This window comes from Pogoniulus pusillus, chromosome 10 (assembly GCF_015220805.1).
Source record: "Pogoniulus pusillus isolate bPogPus1 chromosome 10, bPogPus1.pri, whole genome shotgun sequence".
Classification (NCBI taxonomy): Eukaryota; Metazoa; Chordata; class Aves; order Piciformes; family Lybiidae; genus Pogoniulus; species Pogoniulus pusillus.
In genome coordinates this window covers 341,754-360,413 of record NC_087273.1, presented here as the reverse complement: position 1 = coordinate 360,413, position 18,660 = coordinate 341,754, and the positions used below count along the sequence as shown (strand labels likewise).

The window sequence follows — 18,660 nt, the reverse complement described above, 5'->3', positions numbered from 1 at the left end:
AGCCTGAACAGCAGGTCCGTGAAGAAACGATTGATCTCCTTTAATGATGAAGCCCTGGCACCATGGTTTTATTTCTCACAACACAGTGCAGTTAAGAACCCCACTGTTATTATGAAAATTTCCTCAGCAAAGGAGCTCCATCACATTACCAGTGCACCAATTCATCATAACGTGCCTCGCTCCTGCTCATCAACAAGTCTGAGTGATGAAAAGATCCAATATTATCCTGACAGTGCTTCATGCACATTCTCAATCACACATTATTACAGCATCCATATTAATTTTCACTGACACGCGTCCTAGGCCTGTTCAAATTAGGCAAACCAACGAGGGGGAGTTGATGAAATACCAGCATAGCCACAGCTCATTGCATTCCAATTTGCATGCAAATGGTTTATCAGGAAAATTCCATTCCCAGCAACCAGCAAGTGAAAAACAACCATAATCTACACTTCAGGGCCACCATACAGAGCTTAATGAATCGCAAAGAGAGAAGGAAGTGACAGACCTATGAGAGGATCGATTTCCACTGGCAGCTGGTAAGGCTGGTCCTGTACAGCACCTTGATGAGCTGGAATTCAGGAAAGAAGATTTTAAAACTCTGCATTTCTTTTAATATGTGAAGCCACATACATGTTATAAATCACAGCCACATCCCTGGGCTTGTACCTATCCAAGACTCTTCTGCATCGGTTGAATTTAAAATTAACAAAAGGAAAAGCATTACATTCCAGGTGCTTTCACAGGCTGCTTATTAAACATTTATTTTAGATTAGTGCTATCCTGAGTGTATGCCAGCAGCAGCAGCAGCTCCAGTCCTGAGCCATAAGCTCCAGCAGATGCTTTACTGGCAACCTCTCCTGTCGCAACAAAACAAAATTAAGTGGTAAAGAGCACTGAAAACAAAATGTGACAGCCATCTGCTGACTATAGCAAATACTGTATTCCTCTTTACTTCTTAGAGCACAGCTTTCAACACATGAAGCACAAAGGACACTTTTCCTCACAAGTCAGGTTATGATGCAGAGAGGGGAATCTCAGAGTCACCCAGTATTTAAGGATTCATCCACCACTAGAACCCATTTCTTTGCAGGTTTACATAGAAGTTCATGAAGAATTCTGCTGGGCACCTGGCACACTGGTGAAATGTTTAGCTTTTGAATTTTCCTTCGGTGTTAAAAAAGTCTCACAAAAAACAAATAAACAAAATCTCCCCTTCCCCACTCCTTAAAAAGCCAACAAGGCATTCATGGAAGTGGAACAAGAAGTAACGGCTGAATATTACACGTATGATTTTTCTGTCTACTCTCCATAGCTTGATATAAAAATCAGTACCAGCAGAAGGGTGTCATAAGTAATCGGCAAGTCAAAGTTCTGCTGCAATTAACCCTAACACAGAACAAAAAGTGAAATCCACATGTCAAAACGGAGGGTCTCTGTTGGGTACCAGGGCCATCAGATGGCAGCAAAGCCACCAAACTCACAGACAAAAGCAGCAATGAGGTTTTTAATTACACATCAGTGGCAACTGGTCACTTGGCAACTCAACTCTTGTTACGAAATGCCTCATTAGTAAAGACAATGCTAAACCCAGGGCAGGAGATGGGGAGTAGTAATAATACTTGCCACTCTAATCCTTCTTGGTATCAAATCTGAAGGCGACAAGAGTGAAAAGCAGTCTGTGTACGGACCCAGACATCAGCCTGCAGCTGATCACTGTGCTCTCAAAGAGGGGGTGAGGTGGACCTTTGTTGGGTGCTGGTGTTGTTTGGTTGGGTTTTGTTGGGCTTGAACCATAGACTCAATTTATGAAGGCAAGACACGTGTCAAATGCCTCTAAGTTAAAAACGTAGCTCAGTGATTACCACTCAGAGGTGAGGGATAACCCAAAATGCAACTGAAAACAGTCGATCACTACACTCAACAACTAGTTGCTTGCTCACAGATCATCGACCAGCAGACACAGGAGGAAATGAAAAATCAACTCCTCTAACTCCAGACCCCTCTTTCCCCCCCGTGACTGCTGTAAGTCCACAAATGCTGTCTTTTACAAAGCTTTGAATATTATATGCCCAAGGTCACATATCCACGGTACGAGATCACCCCACCAGCCTCTTGTGAAACAAATGTGAAGAGCCCAGTACATAGCTCTTGTTCACAGTGTGTTATCTAGACAAGCCTCCCTGGCCCCCTCCTTCCCCCTTTCCTGCCTAAGAACGACATGATGCGTAGATGCTTTTCTCTGCACAACCTGGAGAGGTAATTTGTAAGAATTAGGGGAGAGTGTAGGAGTCATCTGGCTTTTTTCAGAAATGTATTCAAGCACCAGGGGTCCAGATTTCTTAGCAGGAATTTCGGTGGTGTGAGTGTTACTCTAGTGTAAAAGTCTTCTCTTGAAGTTACTTCAGTAGAAGCTTGCTTTTTTCCCTTCCTTGAAAACCCTCTCACCAAATAAAGCACCCTTCCAGGCTGTGGGCTGAGACTGAACCAGGGAAAGGAGGCTGAGTGCCTGTAAGATTAGACAGTATTAGAACTGAGAAGATAATTACTCTGCTCTCAATTCCAACACATTTGTAAATGCAAATTACTCTGACTGGTTGCTATGTAGATGGATATGTCGTGCACCTTTAACAACTACAAGAGCTCCTAATAACACTGGGATGTTTAAGTCACAGAAGACACAGGCTTCTCAGATATTTCATCTTCTACAAGATGGCTTGAAGATCAGAATACGCTGATTATAGCTGGACAAAGCAAGGAAGATTTTGGGTAAGTTCTACATGCCTGATAACTTTGACTGCTTTGACATGCTTTGGTTCAGGCTTCCATCTGACCGAGAAACAAATTCAAGAGGAAGAGTGTGACTTTATCACGATCCCACAGTGATGTGCTGGTCTGTATTCTTACCGACTGCCTGCTAGATACTCTTGTTAGGACCTTTCACGTGCTACGCATCCTACCACACAACAGTCCACAGGTCAAGAGCAGGCTGCACCAGTGGCCTGGACTTGCTCTTCATACTTCAAAACACATCTGCCGCAAGTTTGGAAACAGACAACAGAAGCACTGGTTGATGACACTGCTTTCTTAGGCTACTTAAATTTACTTACCAGGAAGATTATGCCACTTGTTTACAGCAAACAGCCTATTTGCAGTAACTGTGATCACAGCAGGAGTGGCCAGACCAGGCTGGGTGTTGGCTGCTACATGGGTGACAGGAGAGTTGGATGGGAACTTTAGAACCATGATAACGTCCTGTTGAGCTTGGTCTGTGAACATCAACGGACTCTGCAGGAGGAGATACTATTGAGTGCACACAACAAGAACCCAAACACATGGGAAAAGAAAACACGGGGAGGAGGAAAGAAGACAGGACAAGAGAAGGAAGATTGGATTAAAACACACAAGATCAGTAGCAGCTGCAGTGGAAAGCAAAAGCAGTAATAGTGGACAGGCTTGCACCATTCGAGGTAGAAACCCCATGTAAATTGTTAGTTTGTGGGCTTTGCTGAACACAGAGTGTCTCTTTCAAACTCTGCTATAGATCACAGCAGACTACATGAAAAGTTTCCAATCACCTATCTCTGCCAAAAGAATTCTCCTTAGTATCTGCACAGATAGAACATCAAGAAAAGCAATGCCAAACTAGGAGGGAGCAAAAACACCAAGCGAGCAAAATAAATTCCTGCTCCCAGAGATGGTCTCAAGTTGCATTAAACTGGCAGGCTGCGATTCTTTACAAGCCAGAGAACAGGAACATTAAAATAAACAGATACACACATACACTAGATATATGCTCTGTATACAGTCTGCTGTACAAAAGTTAGATTTATGAATGCAAAGGAGAAGACTTCACTGTGAATGTGTTTCAAAGGACAAACATAATTAAAGGCAGTTGTAAAGAATATGAAGTGGACGTGGTTACAGACATTATCCTGCCTTGTGTCAAGAAATACCACAGGGAAGGAGGGAATCCAGACTCTCACATTCAGCATAGTATTTTTAGGGTTTAGGGTGTTTTTTAATTGAGCAAGTTGAAAAGTTTAATAACTGTTTAACTAAGCCCTCTAACAACATCATCACAAAATAGGGAAGAGCTTAGATCGGGATCCCAAATGCACGCAAGGAGGAAAAGCAAACCTCTGTGTGTCTGTGACTATGTGGCATGCCTGAAGAAAGAGAACTCCACTGGATGCAGAAATACAACCATCCCTGTCACCAGCAGCCATGCTGCTCTGGCATTTGTAGTTTTCTGGTAACCGAATTAGAACACTAATGAAGTGCTCTTTGCTCTTCTCCACCTGCAATATTTCATTACATACATGTGCATGCAAGTGCACACGTTTAATGTGTATTTATACAGAACTAACCAAAACAATCAATACATTTGCATTTTTATTATCACTCCTTTTAAAAAAGTTATTAAGAGTACTTAGAAAAACATATTGCTCTATGAATTCCTATTTACAGTCTTTGCCTAAAGGTGTAAATAAAAGCAACTAATAAGCTACCCAGACACCCTTCTGAGCAAGTGGCTAAAAGCCAATCAATATTATGAGTTAATCCTCCCTGGATGCTCATTCAATTAAAGGTGTCAGTAATGCCTCATCTGATGTGGCCTCAATTAAATCCAGCTATCTGATGGTGGAAAACACAAGGGGATACAGCAACAGCAGCAAAAGCAGACAAATAGGCAGCCTTCGTGTGACTGCTAATTACTACACCTGGTGTATATTATGGCTTGTGCACTTAACACAGCACGTGGTAGCTTTCAATCCTGCTCTATTCATGCATACATGCACACACACACAAAAACAGAAAACTCAGTAAATAATACAACTAGAAATAATGCAGAAGTGTGGCAGGAAAAATATCCTTAATGTCCCTCAGTTCCAGGAATCCTGCTTTCTACTTATTACGGCGTTGTTAGAATGTAGTAGTAACCAAGTGGAGAACTAAAGGGTTTTTCCTGTGTGTAGCTCAGTCAAAAAAGCCCACAGGAGTCAGAAACGGTGAACTTTGCAGACTTTAGGCTGTTCCAGTTAGCTTCTAAATCCTTACTAATCCAGCATCATGAAAATATTATGATAGAGCCACAGAAACTGCCATCTGCCATCACATTTATTTATACAACAATGGGTCTGAAAAATATGCCAACAATCAACTTCTCAAGTTCCTCCTCCTGAAACAAATCCCACTAAATGAGGGCAAGTGCCTGGTGCAGGGCACCATGACAGATAGACACACACACAGACCGTGGCCGAACGATGAGGGCACTCAGGCTTCCCACAATCCCTGCTGGCAGGGCTCTGCGCAAAGAGACAGCTCCGTGGGTTGCAGGGACAAGTCCCTGCAGCGGCCTGGGACACCGTGTAGCAGAGGCACAAAACAGCACACTCGGCTCTGTCCTTCTCTGACATGGGACCCCAGGGCAAGAGCACGCCTACGGCACAGCTGCCAAAGCGCTGCATGCACTGGCTGCAGCAAGGCTGGGAGACAGGGGGCCAGTCGGCACAACACATGAGGCGCGGGAGAAGGCTGGCAGCTCAGTCTGCCTCCTGCACCCCAAGGTTTGCAAGCTGCTTTAAAAACACGGCAGCTCCGGGGGCCCGTTTTCTAAAACCTTCTGCACCCCCAGTATGCTTTTAATCTAATAACCTTCCTCTGCTTGCCCAGGACATAGGTCTGGCAGAAGGCACAAGCAGAAAATGTAAAAAGTCCATTTTAACAACAAGGGAATGCAAGCTTTTGAAAGACTTGTGAATTAGCAGATCGTCTGCTCCACTTGTCAGGGTATCACTTAACATACTCAGTTCTGGATCTGCCACAACACAACTGATACTTCATACCCAAGGGCTGCACACAACACAATATGGAAAGTAATCAGCAATAACATGCTGGTTTGTACAATAAAATTGTATTAGACACAAGTAGAGGTAAAAGGGAAAGCACGTTAATGCTCGCTGCCTGGCTTTTATCACCCCAGCTTTATGGCAAAACACGCTTAGTCACGTTCCTGCTATGTAAGTTTCAGCTCATGAATTCCTAGTAATCCCGGGTTTAGGAGAAAATCTAGGCCTGGGGGAAAAGACAAGGAAGTTCCACCTCCTAAATCCATGCTTCTTGGGGAATCTGCCAGAGATTAACTGAATTGTCTCCATGATGACCGTCTCTCACCTGAACAGGTATGGTATTAACAAACTCGACTGATGAAGTGTTCCTAGACTACACTGACAAAAAGAGTCCATACTAGAAATCAGTGCAATCCTTCCAGCAATAAATAAGAAGCAAGTTAGGCACTGCACACACTCCCAGTCCTGCAGAACCATAACCCATCTGCTGGGTCTAGTACCGCAGCTCCACGAGCACAAAAAAGCAGAGAGAATGGCCAGTCCTGTAACATGGAGACAGCAAAGGAAGTGAACGCGGCGGCAGGGCACAAACAGCTAACGTGGTACTTACCACCTGCATGGCAGAACTTCTTGGGGGATGTGGTTCTATGAGCAGTTGGGAGGGGGTCTGTCCAAAACTTCGTATTTGAGCTTCCACAGCCTGCAAGAGGCACAGGCAGGTTTGCATGTTAAGAGGTGCTAATTACAGGCAATAGAACCGTAACTGTCACCTGAAAATGTCATTCCACACTTCTGGCTTGTTTCATGTTGAAAATCAAGCCCGTGTGTTCACTGTGGGGCTAAGTGCTTGGCACTGGTACTAAGAATGAGGTCATCATTTTAGTACCGTGGATGCTATTTCCATGAGAAACTCTGCAAAACCTCATCCTGCTCAATGATATTAAACAGAAACAAGCTATTATAATCAGAAACCCTTTATTGGCTCCATTTTTCCTCTCCAACACTGGCCTACTCTGTTTGTATCATTACTCAGAAACAAAAGTTGATTTTTACAAAGTTTCCATAGGTATTAAGTGTTCCATTTTCTACTTAAACGTCCCTGCTTAGTTGCTTAGAAAGCAACACCAAAGCCTTTGTCTCCTTTTCCTTTTTGTTCAAAAAGAGCAAACAGCTTCAGAATGCACTAAACTACCCCAACAAGACTAATCCTGAATGCAGCTAAGGGAAAATGCTAAGATAATGCAACAATCCTGTTTTAAAGGCTTCTCTTTATCTCAGGCACAGCAATTCCTTAAAAATCATTATTCTGAGAGGTGGGAACTTATACCTGTTGCCAAGGCAGCACAGAGCATCACGGGTCAGAAGGGACCTCAAAAGCTCCTCCAGTCCAACCCTCCTGCCAGAGCAGGATCACCTACAGCAGGTCACATAGCAATGCATCCAGGTGGGTTCTGAACATCTCCAGAGGAGGCTCCACAACCCCTCTCGGCAGCCTGCTTCAGCGTTCTGTCAGCCTGACAGCAAAACAGTTCCTTATGTTCACACTGAACCTTTTACGCTTCAGCTTGCACTTGTTGTCATGTTGTACACAGCCAACTTCTTTTCCATGTTGCCAGCTACTGACCTGCCAGCTTAGCAGTAGCCAAAATGCAACATGCTATGTCTTGTCAGATAGGACACTGCACTGCCCACAGAAGCAGGCTAACACTGCAGCTTACATCAAATTGCTTCCACTATGACTACAGTGAGTAAACTGATCTTGCACTTGCTGTGGGTTAACAGTTTTATATGGGTGCCTTACACATATTTCCTGTTACAACTACTTTAAGCCACCCATTAAAATCTTTGGGACACTGACTTATGCTGATCTCACTCTTACAAAAAACTATTTTTAGATAGTAATAAAGACTATTATAGGATACACAGCGTCCTCCTCTTAGAGAGCTAACATAAGCAAAACCAGACTGCACTCGAGGCCTGATGATCATCAGAAAGAACCATTCCCTCTCTGATAGGAAATGAACCATCCATGAGACTTGCACTGACAACATTAGGCAGGGCTTCTGAAACATCTGAGCTCAACAGAACAGGAGTTGCAGGTACTCTAAAACCCATACACATTTCTTTTATTTCCCACAAAAAAGGGTCCAGACTTCATTATTTAGCTTCAACATTTCTTAATTACAACCAAGAGAGTGTGCTAGCAACCCCAAATGCCTTTTTCCCCAGATTGTACTCAGAATCAACCCAGATGTCAGCTCCGTGCTGGGAGGATGCCCCAGTCAGAAGGATCACATACGGAAGGCTGCGCGATGACCTCCCTCTGCCAGCAGAAACGTGCAATGGTGGAGCTCATTCTCTGAATTTACACAAAGCCAGACAGACCAATGCAGGGCCTTTGAGCCCTTGTGTTCAAGCGTGTCAAAGAACAGCTAGGAGCAGGGAATCTTGTCCTCAGAGGGATAATTTGTATCTTGCTTGCAGAAAACAACCTACCACTTCCCTGAGAATACGCAATCAAGAAGTCAGCAGATCACTTTCTAACAAATTGTAGGCCAGCTTCTAGTATTATTTTCTTGAAAAGGGCATTAGTAGGGTTAGTAGTACCAAGAGGCAGCCAGGGTGTTCCAGCGGCAGAGGAACATCACACACCAGGGCTGTAGTCACTGCTCAGACTGCTGTCGGTAGAACTGCTGGTTTCACACCTGCTAAAGGCACTACCTAACTGGGAAGGATAAGGATAACCCTTGTCTGAAAGATAACTTTAGTTCCACAAACTCCTACCTCTGAAAGCATGCTGCATACCACAGAGCTAAAAGATAATACCAACATTTTGTTTCAGTGTCTCTCCAGTATCTCCATAAAACACCCCTCTTTGGTAAGGCCAGGACTGTTCCAGATGCTACAAGAAGAAGTAATAAACTGAAGCAAGGTAGCTAGCCCTTTACAACAGTCTGCTTGGTACGCCTCTCAAACCGCAGCTATGACAAACGTGCTATGGAAGAAGTTAATTCCTTGCTGAGGAGGAAATAAGCAAATTTCACAACTCAACCTTTATCTGATGCCACAATGGCCTGTCCCTAAAAAAGTCTCCCAGATAACCTCCTCTTTTCTTGGGAAGATGGAAAGGGTAGAGGGGAATGGGGAAGTAAATTAAAAGAAGCACTGTGGAATACTTGAAAGCTTGGTGAGCTGTAATGTAGCTTTTGGCCACTGCTTGGTGTGGATCTTTTCAGTCTCTAAGCTTAGCCTCTCCTGTCACCGTGAAGAAAGTGAATTCAGCAGCATGCAGTACCCACCAAATAGGGCTGTAAATTTTTGGGAGAGGAGGGCGATGGGGAGGTTGAACATATGGATGCAGTTAAGGTAAAAACAGATGTTTGTTACTTTTCTTTGCAGCAACACTCAGAAACTAAGTCAAAATTGCTTTTTTTCATGTTTGTGTCTGAAAGAACTATAAAATTAAATAGGAGGGAGGGTGGGCGGGCAGTGGGGGAGCTGCAGTGAGTGCCACAGAGAAAGAACGAAACTGTCTCCAGTTTTGAACTCGGACCCTGAAGTGAAGGCCCCTACGGCCAAAAGGCAAGACACACACCATCAGCTCTGGACATAAAGACCCTTGGGGTCCCGGAGTTGCTTTCATCAGGCCTACTCAGACACACCTGCCTGAAGAGTCTAACAGCACAGCACGGCCATGTTAAGCTGCTCACCTGGGTCCGAAGAGACGAGAGGCTCACCACAAAGAGACTCCGTTCAATGTGTCCTTACAGACCTACCCTCAGTATTTCCAGTCCCCTCTCAAAACTGTAAGATTTAACTGCCCAACATCTGAAAGCCCAGGTGAAAGAGCATTGCAATAGATACTCTTTCAGTGTACGTGTTCAGGACAGAAAATAGGGTTCATCCTCCATCTTTCTAGGCAGTATTTATGTCCAGTGAATAACAGTCCTTGCAGAAGCAATTACTTTGGCTCTCTGCCTCTCCTACATCACTTTTCAATACTCACAAAAGGTTTACACACATGTTCCTCACTAATTTCTACTGACTTCAGCAATATGCAATTATGATTACTTACTGGCCCTTTCCTTCCACCCAGATGTTGCTTTATGGGACCAGAGAACATAGAATTTTGGACAGGTTTCCCATCAGGCAGTGAAGCTGAATGGCTCAGTGGCCAACTGACCAGCTCCTTTCCTCGTGGGATGGTGATTAAAATCAAACTCTGATAATAAGTGATCAGCAAACCTCGTCTGACAAGACAGATGCTTCCAGTCCTACAGTAAGATTCTTAGCTAAATTCCTTGTGGACTACAGAGACACAGATAACACTCACTGGAGAGCACGCACGATTCATAACAATGAGATAAAATTGCTGGCAAGGGGCTAAAGAGGGAAGTTCTTGTAGAACCATCTCCCCCTGCTTCATGACAACCCCTCTTAGACCAAGGTTATGAAAAACAGGCAAAATGCTTTTCTGAAACAGGCCATGTATATGTGTGCTGACTGCACACCTGCGTGGGGATGTTGCACTGCGCTTTGACCAGGGGAAAAATACAGGGCTCAAACATTACTATCGTAAGTTCACACCCCCCCATCTGCTGTTTTGAAACAAAACAAGAGCCTAATTTCTTTAAGCCAAACCAGAAAACCCTTTCTTCTCCTTCAGCTCTGCAAACCAAGCCTTAAATACTGAAAGCACTGCCCTTTTTCGTTCAACCATTGCACTGTTCACTTGAGGTACTGACTGAAAGGAAACTGCCTATACTAGCTTAGAAATCTAACAGCCAGCAGCGGAGGGAGGCGATCAAGGAGAGAAGAAAGGCTGAAGAGAAGCTACTACAAGGTGAAGGCTGCATTACAGGTGCCTGTAAGATGTTTGTGATACACCCTCTGCTGACCAAGCACAGGGTAGAAGATGCCTCTTGCAGCCCAATAATGTAGTTCCTACCTCAACACAAGGAACACAGGTTTATGGCTCCAAAGCTGAAGCGTGGGCAAAACCACTGTCAACAACCTGCACTGGGTGACATTATTAGAGGACAATGTCAAGTTGGTATGAAGCAAAAAGTGCCCAGTCCTTGCCTCTGTGGTGTATTAGGGATAGATGTAACAGAAGATGACAACACACAGATGTAGAAATGAAAGGCCACAAACAGAAATGAAGCCCAGGATTTGTCTCTTTCCTTCCCTGTAGCTTCCTTGCAAGAAACATCTTTTTTTTCTTCCCTACTTTAAGTTCCCTCTATCTGCTCAAGATTCCACAGCTCTTTCTTTGGCAGCTGGTTGCCGACGTCACTATTTATTACACCCAGTCTCCCACAGAACCTCGAGAGGCAGGGTGGCATTAGCCTACATAGGATGTGTTTTTCCTCAAAGCTGTTTGAGATTCAATATACAAACAATACTTTCTTCTCTTCACACCACACAGAAGTGTAAAAGGGGGCACAGTGATAGGTATTTTCCACTAGAATTTTACAAACCAAAGCCATTAGCCCAGCTCTTAAACTGTGTTATGACACTTTCTGTGAGAATAAAGAAAGTCTTTTTGCCAGGCAAACCAGTTAAAACAATTACTCAGTAAAGCAAATAATCAGTGTGTGAGAATACAAATAGGATCCCCTCAGGCCCATGCAAGTTGCTCCAAACTGAATATATACATTCCAGGCATGTTAACCAGAGGCATGGCACAGACTGGCTGCAATCTCCAGCTCATGCAGCTGTCCGTCTACTGCAACGTAATCCCAGCTGCCAATCTGAAAGAAACCAGTTAGCTAGAGCAGACACAACCCACAGAAACAAATGTCACTCAATAATGTTCAGAGGCACCAGGCTCATGGATAATTTCAAACAGTATCTCTGTCTGGAGCACTGATGTGCTCATTCAAAACACCTAAATCTTTGGCTACTGGAAAGCAGCAGATAAAAACACTGGAAGCAGAAAAACAGGTCTGGTAGTACTTCAAAGGGACTGACACCCATAAAAAGGGGGGGAAGAGTCTAAAAAGAAAGTTAAGATGAATTTAAAGATGCCTCAAATAAAACTGGCCTGAGTATGAGCAAAGCCCTAAGCAGCTTTGGGGCTTTAAAAATCTACCTACCTATCGCCATTTTATTTGAACAGCAAACCCAAAATTGCTTCCTGTCTCTCTTCACTATGGCAGCTGAAGAACTCATGAGAGCAACTCCTGGCTTTCATTTAAAATCAGTAATTGCCACATGGAAAGTGGTGGCACTGCCATGTGCAGTACCTTGAGACTTCCCCAATTCATTCACCCCTCAAAATAAATCCTGCTATCTTCACACAGCCTACTTGCTACTTAGCTGACTCCAAATTTCCTGATACCAAAACGTTTTCCATTCCAATCTGTTAGCATTCCACTGCCTTTGTTCCCCTCTCATTCCACGACTACTTAACAAGTAACTAAGCTTCGTTAAAATAAAACACTGTAACCTGAGGGACCTCAGCAGACTCAGGTAAAAATCCAGCATTAGGTGGTCTTCGAGCTGCTTTGCGCAATTACCTTTCCAGAGTCTGTGGTGAGTGCAAGAACGGAACAGTTACTTTTGCTGAGCTACGAAGTACATTTCTTTAAACTAAGTCATTTCTGCGCTAGCTGCCAGACCAAAGCAGCTGGTTTTGAGGTACAGTATTATCACAGACTCTTTTAATGCCTTGAATGAGGTTGTTATCATTCCATAAATGCTTCACTGAGACTTGAATTTTGGGCACAATGCTTGAGGAAGGCTGCTTTGGCCTGTCCATAAGCCTGCTCCTTCAAGGAGTAGCTATCCTTCAAATGTAACTAACAACTAATACAACACACACAGTTTGGTGAGTAAATACCACATCACATCTGCATGTATAGTGGAACACTGAGGAGACAGACACCCTTGGCTGCAACAAAGCAAACACAACACCTCTCCAAACAAAAATGTTTAGCTGCCCAACTGCTGTGGACGTCAATTCAGACACTGTTTGGACTGCATAAAGAGTCTGCAAATAATGGAGGCAGGCTGATGGCACCAGAAATCTTGACTTTGTGCAGCCTGTTCACGGCCATGTACGATTCAAGGCTACAGGACTGCAGCTATAACACAGTAGCACATCTCAGCCTTTCCACACAGAGAAGAGAGAAAAAAGAGCTAAAAAAAACAGAAGTCAAAAACCAGTAATACCTTCTCTTCAAAGGTCTGAAGGACTGTGAACACCACTTCTCCACATCCCTTGCTCACCTTTTGATTACTCTTTCCTATTTCATGTTTGTCAACAAATTTGTCAGCTACCTAAGACTGACTGGCCAGGCACAAATGAAAATGTAGAAAGCCCACGGGGTCTCAAGGCATCTCTGGCTCTGAGAAAGCCACAAGACAGGTCAAACAAGAAGACACGAACTGACTGGGCTGGGAATTTCTACCCTTGGAATTTCAATCGTGGCGCTGAGGAAAAAAAGAAAACAAACAAAAAAAGCACCGAAAGATGAAGAACTGATTTACATGAGATGCCTCTGTCCAAAAAGCTCTACTACTTCCAGACAAAACAGATGTTTGATTCTTTTTTTGAAATCTTTATACATCAGGCATCTCAGACCAACTTTTCATTTAAAGATCACTCTTTTTCCTGCTGGAAAGAGAAGCAGAAGCAATAGATAGAATTAGAACCTATTCTGTAATGAAGGACAAAAGAAAACATCCAGGTCAAACATTTTGCTGGGATGAAACCTAGCTAAATACTTTTATATCTGTTTCTAAGTGGTGTAGTAAATAAATAAGTTAAGACAAAGGGCAATAAGCCCCCATTTGTCACGTCAAACTCAGGGCTGAATGGAATTAAAGCACTGCCATAGCCCCCAGATACCCCAGTAAACACTTGCTTATGCTCATTTGTCTGTTCACCGCAGGCAGGCCACAGTGTGAGAGGTACCGTGAGCATTAACAGGCAAATGACACAAAGTGGAGCCAGGAACGGTGCTCCTCTTAGGGTAACGCTCCTCCTCTTAGGGTAATGCTCCTCCTCTTAGGGTAATGGTCCTTTTACCAGACGAAAGCACCCCTCTTTCAGTGGGAGCAAATTTCATGCACTACCCACTGTAGTAACCACTGCACTAAGTGCTGCACTACCTGCTGCAGTACCCGCTGCACTACCCGCTGTAGTAACCGCTGCACTAAGTGCTGCACTACCGCTGTAGTAACCGCTGCACTACCCGCTGTAGTAACCGCTGCACTAAGTGCTGCACTACCTGCTGCAGTACCCGCTGCACTACCCGCTGTAGTAACCGCTGCACTAAGTGCTGCACTACCTGCTGCAGTACCCGCTGCACTACCCGCTGTAGTAACCGCTGCACTAAGTGCTGCACTACCGCTGTAGTAACCGCTGCACTACCCGCTGTAGTAACCGCTGCACTAAGTGCTGCACTACCTGCTGCAGTACCCGCTGCACTACTCGCTGTAGTAACCGCTGCACTAAGTGCTGCACTACCTGCCCACCCACTGCAGCACCAGATGCTCTGGCTTTGCTGTGCAGTACCGCTCTTGTCCCTTATGGGACAAGAGTGGGGATGGCTTTATTTGCAGTTGACGAGTCCACCTCTCCTTAGCTATGGAATGCTTTCTTTTAACATAGCCTTCTTCATTCTGGTTCCAGAATGGTATTTTAACATCAACTTGCAGCTAAAACTCAACCATTTCTTAGCCTTTAGCTTTTCATAGTGGTCCTGTGCTGTGCAACACACTTCTGGCCAGAGATGATTCAAAGACTGGTTCTACAGCACTCAGAATTCTGCCTGCATGACTTAGATGTGCTGAATTCACTACTGAACTCAATTTACTGCTCTTTGACAGTACTTTATAATCATTTCATCCTTATTTCCAAAACTCCGCACAGCCACAACAAAGACTGCTGCCCAACCCGCTAGAAACGGACTGGTCATTCTCCCAACTATTTAGTACACGTTAACTAGGCTGTAAATACAAAGGGTGTTTACACTTTGTGAAAGATTCACTGCTGTCAGAGCTCTCCTGCTGAGTTAGAGATGAAATATGCTATTAGCCCCCGCCACTCCCCCCCCCCCCCCCCCGAAAACACAGCTAAAACAGAGGCCAAAAATGCTTTCTCTGGGATAAGATATCGGATCTGCTACTGCTGTCATGAAACTGGGGTCATGTAAACTAAACATCCTGGTAGCTTCTTTTGCAAAGCACAGAAGTCTCTCAGACTGTAAATATTTAAACATAAAATCAGACTCGTAAGGGATAGGCCTAAGAGGCATAAAATTTATCCAAAGATATTAATCTCAGGCAACATTCAGAAGTTATTCTCCATAAAATGATGTACCCCATGTGACTTAAAAGTGAAAATAAAAGAATTACTTCCTCTCCTTACATTATCAGATGTGGCACATTCAAATAGCATGCCAAACGCTACCTCCAAGATGCCTCCTCACGATTTTAGAAAGGCCTCAGTTCACATGGAAATCAAATAGCAGCAGCAGAAAGAAAGATACCATGAGAATGGAGACAGCTACACTCCTTTATCTTAAACAGATTCCCTTTGTGGAGCAAAAAGGCACCTTCTCCTCAAAGGAAGAGGTATTAAACAACTGAATTGTCTAAGGCTTATGTATTGGATGAGACTTATCCTCATTTCTTTTTAACTGCTATTGCTTGTTTTACACTCATGAGTCTTCCCTAACTGCTGCCTGCAAAGATCATTTCAGACCACCATTTAAAAATTATTTGAAGAATATGATTAGGTCTTTTTTGATAAGCATGGTACAAAATTTAGTGTACATCCCTGTAGCAAATGAGTGATGCATTCTCCAAGCAGTATTTTGCCTTCCTGCCGTTCATCTCTTTGTTTTATTCTCGGCCAGTGTTCAGGCTAGCTGCACAGGGGTGTCAGAGGAGAAACGGACTTTGAAAGAGCAGCTCCGAGCCCAGCCCAGCTTCACCACCATCCTTTGTTACCCTATTTCTGTTCTTCTGACCAAGACACTAAGGGAACACAGTCAGACCAAGACACAAAGAATTTCCTACAGATTGTGCTGAAGCAGCTGCTTCTCTGAATGGCTTCGATCTGATCATTCTTCTTCTTTTTCTTTCCTTTCTCTTTTTTTCCTCCATTTTTGAACAGCCATTACAAAAAGAGAGCAGAATTTGTGATAAGAAGGTGATGTGAACTCTCTCCAGAACGGCTAGATGACATTTATCTATGCTTCTGTGACTCCTTACCTCCTCCAGACAGGCAACAGAACAGCCCCTCCATGGCAGATTTTGTGACTGGGAGTTCCACAGATCAAAAGACGGAGTTCAAGAACGAATAAACAGAAAGCAGGCGTGTAGCATACCTTCAAATACCAGATTTTCCAGAGAGATGTGATATTTACTGCTTGTCAACTCAACAGCAACTTCCCGGCTTCCCTCTGCAGTGGTAACCTTCACCCAGACACACTAGTGCAAGGATCCCAGTCAACAACAATGCTGCTAAGCGGCTCAAAGGAAAAAGAGGAGCACGAAGGAATGCTCTCTGCAGGGATGACAGTGCACAGACATGCCAGCAGATCACTGGATCTCTAGCCTTGCTGCTTCTTGTTGCAGTTCCCGTCCCCCTCTGGCTGCAACTCAAACCTGATCTACTCCCCTCCCCCGGGGATTCGCCTTTGACTTATGCAAGCTTTGCGCTCCCCAGAGTCTATCTGCCAAAAAGGTAGCACGTGGCCCATGGTTTGCATTTGAGTTTAAAACTCTGTATTATGGCAGTCAGATCCTTCAAAATACTTTACTTCCTTTATTCACATCGGCAGAAAGAATGGCAGGAAAAAATTGTTCACAGCAGCATGAGAGGATGTAAAAGTTCTATATTTTAAGTTTGAAAGGGAAAAAAAAAGGAAGGTGGAATATGGTTTTAATCAAGTAGTTTTCCTTCCTAGACGAGTGCTTCCTTCTTGTAATATATATAACCTGACTGCCTATAAAAATAAAGGTGCCAGTTGGAGCCCTTTAGGAGACCTAAGGAAATTCTGCATTAACCTGAACTCCTCCAGTCCTTGGTTCCTTACGCTACTATTCTGTGTGTGGCCTCTCCTGATGAGTTAGGTCACCAATATCCACACCTGTACCTGTGAAGATACTTTGGAAACACATGCATCACAGGCTTCTCAGTCCTGCCGTGGTGCAGGCTTAGTGGAGAAATCGCCGCGCTTTTAGCACATTCTGTTACTTCCATACGATACTTAAAAGCCTTATCGTGTAACTCTCAGACTTCATAGAAGCTTCTCCTTGGCTTAGGGTTTTCAAACAGAAATTTATTTTTCTGCTACAGTTGTCAAAATTTAAAACCCCCAACCCTGAACCTTATTGAGAGGAGAAAGCCAAAAGCATCCTTTTTTGAATCATGAACTTTAAGAGTAAAATTTCTGGTTTAACAGTTGTCTAATTAAATAGTTACAAAGCTTGAGGTGTCATGCCTGGCTGAAAATAATGCTAATTGTCCAGATCAGAAGCTCATTTGGCCTCTAACCAGGAATGTGGTGGAGAAAAGGAGTAGTATTCTCTGGCAAGCTGACTGCAGGAGAAAAATAAATGCTGATTGAAGCTGCTCAGCAGTACAGAACGTTAGCACAGGTCCTCAGGGAGATGGATTAGTAAGCAGGAAGAAGGTGAGGCTGTCAAAGATGCGTGATAGATTCATTTAGGACTTAGATATAGAATGACTGTGCACATAGGTAGACACAAGCAGATTTGGTACTATTTTCATCTCTGCTCATAAAGTAAAAATTGGTGAGGATAATCATTCAGTCTCTGCACTGTCAATATCACATCAAAGCTGATCCCATGTGCCATTTCAAATTGCTTTTTTCAGGCTATGAAACAAGTAGAAGAGATCACAGCTAAACTCATAACAGAACTGTTCTGGAAGACATAAAAACTACAGAATCATATTTTGATTAGCATTGTCCAGTCTATTTTTCTGCTCACACTTAAACCCAGCACTGTGAGAGTCTAATAAACACTCTCGTAAGGTAAGAGTATTTCCTTGTTGGTGGACAGTGAACTAAGACTGTCAATGAAATTAAAACGTGGCAAGGGTGAAAATCTGGTCCCCTTGGGTCAGTAACTGTTCCAAACCCTGGTGATGACACTTTCCCTTAGAAACCACATATTCCTGCCTCTCCTGCCTTAGCTCAGTGAAATGGATTTATGTGCAACATCTAGGTGCCACCCTCCCATACCTGAAGGGGGCCTACAGGAAAGCTGAGGAGGGACTTTTTTACAAGGGCTTGTAGTGATAGGATGAGGGGCAACGGATTTAATCTGGAAGAGGACAGATTTAGACAGGATATTAGGAAGAAATTCTTTGCAGTGAGGATGGTCAGACACTGGAACAGGTTGCTTGGGAAGGCTGCAGATGTCCTCCCCCCGGAGGTTTTCAAAGCCAGGGCAGACAAGACCTTAAGCCACCTGATCTAGTGGATGGTGCCCCTGCCCATGGCAGGGGAGTTAGAACTAGATGATCTTTAAGGTCCCTTCCAACACAAACCAGTCTGTGATTCTATGATCTATATTTTAGCTGAAAGTGGATCAAGCTTCAGTCTGAAAACCAATGGACACTCACAGAATAATAATATCCAGCCATCATTCTGGGTACTTAAGCCAGTCCGTGTGCACCCCTATGTGCCCTGTGTACCCCACAGCGTTGCTATGATGTGACCCACTACAGAGGCTGCCAAAGTGCCACAGTCAGATGGCCAATATGTAAAGAAAACAGTATTCATTAAAACAGTAATTGCTTAATTCTCAGGCCTTCTTTCAA

The 18,660-nt window shown here is 43.8% G+C and overlaps 1 protein-coding gene across 1 annotated transcript in view; it reads right to left on the bottom strand.

Annotated features, from left to right (window-relative positions):
• Positions 1-18,660, bottom strand: part of LRBA (LPS responsive beige-like anchor protein) — a 370,336-nt gene that overhangs the window by 35,614 nt on the left and 316,062 nt on the right. The window contains 3 exon segments of the mRNA XM_064149442.1: positions 509-571; positions 3,111-3,303; positions 6,463-6,552. Of these exon segments, the coding sequence (XP_064005512.1) occupies positions 509-571; positions 3,111-3,303; positions 6,463-6,552 (346 nt within the window).